The 3,345-nt window shown below is 56.0% G+C and overlaps 1 protein-coding gene and 1 long non-coding RNA gene across 2 annotated transcripts; both read left to right on the top strand.

Moving 5' to 3' along the window:
- Positions 1-180: 180 nt before the first annotated feature.
- ADAM18 (ADAM metallopeptidase domain 18) lies at positions 181-1,556 on the top strand. The gene is made up of 6 exons (XM_029964978.1): positions 181-406; positions 650-711; positions 844-922; positions 1,062-1,138; positions 1,263-1,455; positions 1,509-1,556. Exons 1-6 carry the CDS (start codon positions 194-196, stop codon positions 1,554-1,556), a joined length of 672 nt encoding a protein of 223 aa, XP_029820838.1. The 5' UTR covers positions 181-193.
- A 96-nt stretch (positions 1,557-1,652) lies between these two features.
- LOC115308001 lies at positions 1,653-2,742 on the top strand. Its single transcript, XR_003916359.1, has 3 exons — positions 1,653-1,720; positions 1,959-2,030; positions 2,579-2,742. It is a non-coding gene; the product is annotated as an uncharacterized LOC115308001 (long non-coding RNA).
- Positions 2,743-3,345: the final 603 nt, after the last annotated feature.

Raw genomic sequence — 3,345 nt, 5'->3', positions numbered from 1 at the left:
GCCTCCACAGCTCTGGCCAAAGGGCTGTTCCCACCCCCTTTGTACGGACCCAACGAGCAATAAAGATGCCAGTTTTGTACAAGGCTCTGCCTCAGCCTCTGCTTTAGGGGAGGGAGGGGCCGTGACCGGTGGGGCCGTTACCTGGGGGCAGTTGCTGTGGGGCTGTTACCAGTGGGGCTGTTACTGGCCCGCGATGGGGCCACTTTGTGCGATGTCACCACTGCTGCTCCTGCTGCTCCTGGAGCTGCTGCATGAGGCTGGGCAGGGCCCCCCCGTGCCCTCCACCCCCCGGCTCTGGGCTCAGCCGTGGGGGTCTCTGTCCCCTCTGGGCTGGCAGGTTCCATCCCAGATCACGATCCCACAGCGGCTCCCGGCAAACGTGACCGGAGTGACGCGGCTGCAGCAGGCACGGTGCTGGGGAGGGAGAGAGGGGGAGATGGGGGGAAGGTGGGGGAGTGAGGTCTTCAGCTGCAGAGGAGAGCCAGGGGGGTGCAGATGTGCTGGCAGCTGTAATGGTGTCACCACAGCAGAGCTGCCAGCACATCACCCACTCTGTGCTCATCCCTGGTGTTCGTAGGGGGCCTCGGATGGTGCTGGTCCAACTCCCTGTTCCTAATTCTCCCGTTCTCTACTTTTCTGCACGCACAAGGACACAGTGTCCTACGTCCTGAGGATCGAGGGGAGGCCCTACACCATCCACCTGCAGCAGCAGTGAGTTGGCCCTGATGCTGCCCCTGCTGACAGTCACTACCCCATTCCCTGGTGGCTGCAGGACCTGCGAGAAGCTCGAGAAGGGTGATGGATGTTGTTGTAAGTGCTTCACTTTGCACCTTTCTCTTGTAGTGCCTTTTTATCTGACGATTTCCAGATTTACGTGTCGGACGAGGAGGGCTCTTTGCCCCCTGATTCAGCCCAGATGGAGGTAACCTGCCTTGCTTTGGGGCATTTGTACCCTAAGTGTCGTGGCACAGATCTCTGCCTGGTGCAACCAGTCCAGCTGTCTGGGTGAGAATCACCTTCCCAGGCACAGAAGGGGCTCCCTGTCCTCTGTCATGCTGTAGGGAGGCTGCCACTACTGGGGGTACATCGATGGCTTCCCCAGCTCGGCAGTGACCCTCAGCACCTGCTCGGGGCTCAGGTAATGTACCACAACGTCCCTGTGCTGCCCTGCCCCTGGGTGCTGCCAGGCTTTGCTGTGGGGAGCCCAGGGATGGCCTGGAGGCAGTGCCAGGAGTAAATGGCCAGTGCCACTGCCTTGGCAGGGGCTTGCTGCAGTTTGAGAACGTCAGCTACGGGATCGAGCCCCTGGACGATTCCCCCGAGTTTGAGCACCTCGTGTATCGAGTGGGCGAGGAGGACACGGCAGGTTCCCTCCTGCCCCACAGCCCCCCTGGGAGAGAGCTGGGCGGGCTGGTGGCAGAGGAGACCTCAGCCAAGGCCCACAGGGGTGACAAGGTGAGTGGTACCTGCTCTTGCAGTGCTGCTGTTGTCCTGTCCCTGAGGAGCAGCCTGATCCCACAGGAAGCTTTGACCAGACACTTGGCCACAAGCTTTGAAGGGAGGCTTGAGCAGCACAGCCAAGGGCAGTGGTGAGGGGCCAGAGAACACAGGGATCTGTCCACTGGAGTACATTGGAGCCCATTTTCTCTTCCAGCTCCTCTGGGCCGCAGCACGATCTCCCAAATACCTCACAGTGTACGTGGTTTTGGACAGCGCTTTGGTGAGTCTGTACCAGACACTCTCCTTGCCTCTGCCTGACTTCTGTGAGCAGGGAAATGGTGCCATCTCCCAGCTTGTACAGGGATTTGTTTTCCCTTTCGAAAAATTACATGTCCTGTGGATTTTGAAGGAAAGGAGGAGTGCAAATTTGTAGCTCACATCTCCGTGGCTGGGTGCTGGGAATCATCTCAGTGTTCTGATATTGTTCTGTACTTACATCCTCTTGGGTTGTTTTTCAGTACAACTACATGGGGTCAGACCCGAATGCTGTCACACAGAAGATAATCCAGGCTTTCAATTTAGTCAACAATGTGAGTTTTAAAGTCTGATTTGTACTGCAGGGGTGATGTTGGTAGTGGTCACCTCTCTCCTAGCTGCTTTTGGGTTTAGGAGGAGGTTATGTAAAAAATTCCAGCTTTCCCAAGAAGGTTTTTCCTCTGGGTGTCAGTCTGCTGCAAAAGAGCATCCTTCCCCATGCAGTGGCCGTGTCTCCTACAGATGGACAGAACACAGGCAGTTTGCCAAAACCCAGCATTGCTCCCCTCCCCATGCAGCAGATCCCTGTTCTCACTGATCCAATTAACCTGCTTCCTCTCAGGTACTTATAAGCAACTTCCAGTCCTTTTCTTCACTCCACTGGTGCCATTATGGTTCATGTAAATCCCTAAGGCCTTCCTATGAAGTTATTGGGCTTTGGCTCAGGCCTCTTGCTATATTTCTCCATTTTTTAGGTGGGTTCATTCTTTTTGGCTACAGATGTCATTGAGGGACTGGGAGCAGCAATTGGCTTTTCCCATGTGTCTGTGTGCAGAGCTCAAAAGGGAAGGTGTGTGAGAAGGTGTTTCCTTTCTGCTTTCAGATGTTTAGTCCCCTTAACGTCACCATTGTGCTGTCCTCCCTGGAGCTGTGGGCAGAGGGAGATAAAATACCGACAGCAGGGGACACAGATGACCTTCTGCAGAGATTTTTACAGTGGAAACAGTTGACCCTGGCACTGCAGGCACATGATATCGCTTTTCTCTTAGGGTAAGATAAGGGTTCCTTAGCAGTAAAGGTTACATAGTAGAGATCACTCAGACCAGTGTAGGTTGAACTATGAAGAGTCCCATGACAAATGCTTTTTTAAAAAGCCATATTTCTTACACAATTCCTAATTTCTTAGTATTCTGGAAGCGTTTCTTCCAAGGCATTCCTTCTAACCAGCCCTTCTGTGGCAGTGCAGCAGCCACGGTGGTGCCATCCCATCCCACCCCATCCCATCCCATCCCACCTACCCTGGCTGAGGAGAGGCTCTACAGGCTCTGACACTGAACACTGGCACTGGAGCCCATCCCAGCTCCCCCAGGGACAGCAGAACCATTGGGGCCACTGGAGGGGACTGTGGCTGTACAGACCCACTGACCCATGGCCACGGGGTGTCCTGGGCTGGGTGACCAGTGCACTCCCCTCTGTTCCAGGTACAGGGACCAAGGAGCGCCCGTGGGCACAGCGGCTCTGGGAAAGGCTTGTCAGAGAGATGCTGCTGCTGCAGTGGCCCTGGTACAGTCCCACCTGCCCCTGCCCGTCCCCAGCCAGCCCGAGAACCCCGAGCTCGCCCACGGGCAGCAGGGATGGGGCTGGGTGGGA

This window comes from Manacus vitellinus, unplaced genomic scaffold, assembly GCF_001715985.3.
Source record: "Manacus vitellinus isolate BGI_N305 unplaced genomic scaffold, ASM171598v3 scaffold_87_pilon, whole genome shotgun sequence".
NCBI lineage: Eukaryota > Metazoa > Chordata > Aves > Passeriformes > Pipridae > Manacus > Manacus vitellinus.
The sequence above is the reverse complement of the archived record's forward strand: the minus strand, read 5'-3'. Positions and strand labels throughout refer to the sequence as shown.

Coding starts and splice junctions, on each gene's coding strand:
- ADAM18 (XM_029964978.1), top strand. CDS start 194: ATGGGGCCACTTTGTGCGATGTCACCACTGCTGCTCCTGCTGCTCCTG. Junction 1,139..1,262: donor AGCACCTGCTCGGGGCTCAG/GTAATGTACCAC, acceptor CTGCCTTGGCAG/GGGCTTGCTGCAGTTTGAGA. Junction 1,456..1,508: donor AGGCCCACAGGGGTGACAAG/GTGAGTGGTACC, acceptor CCTGAGGAGCAG/CCTGATCCCACAGGAAGCTT.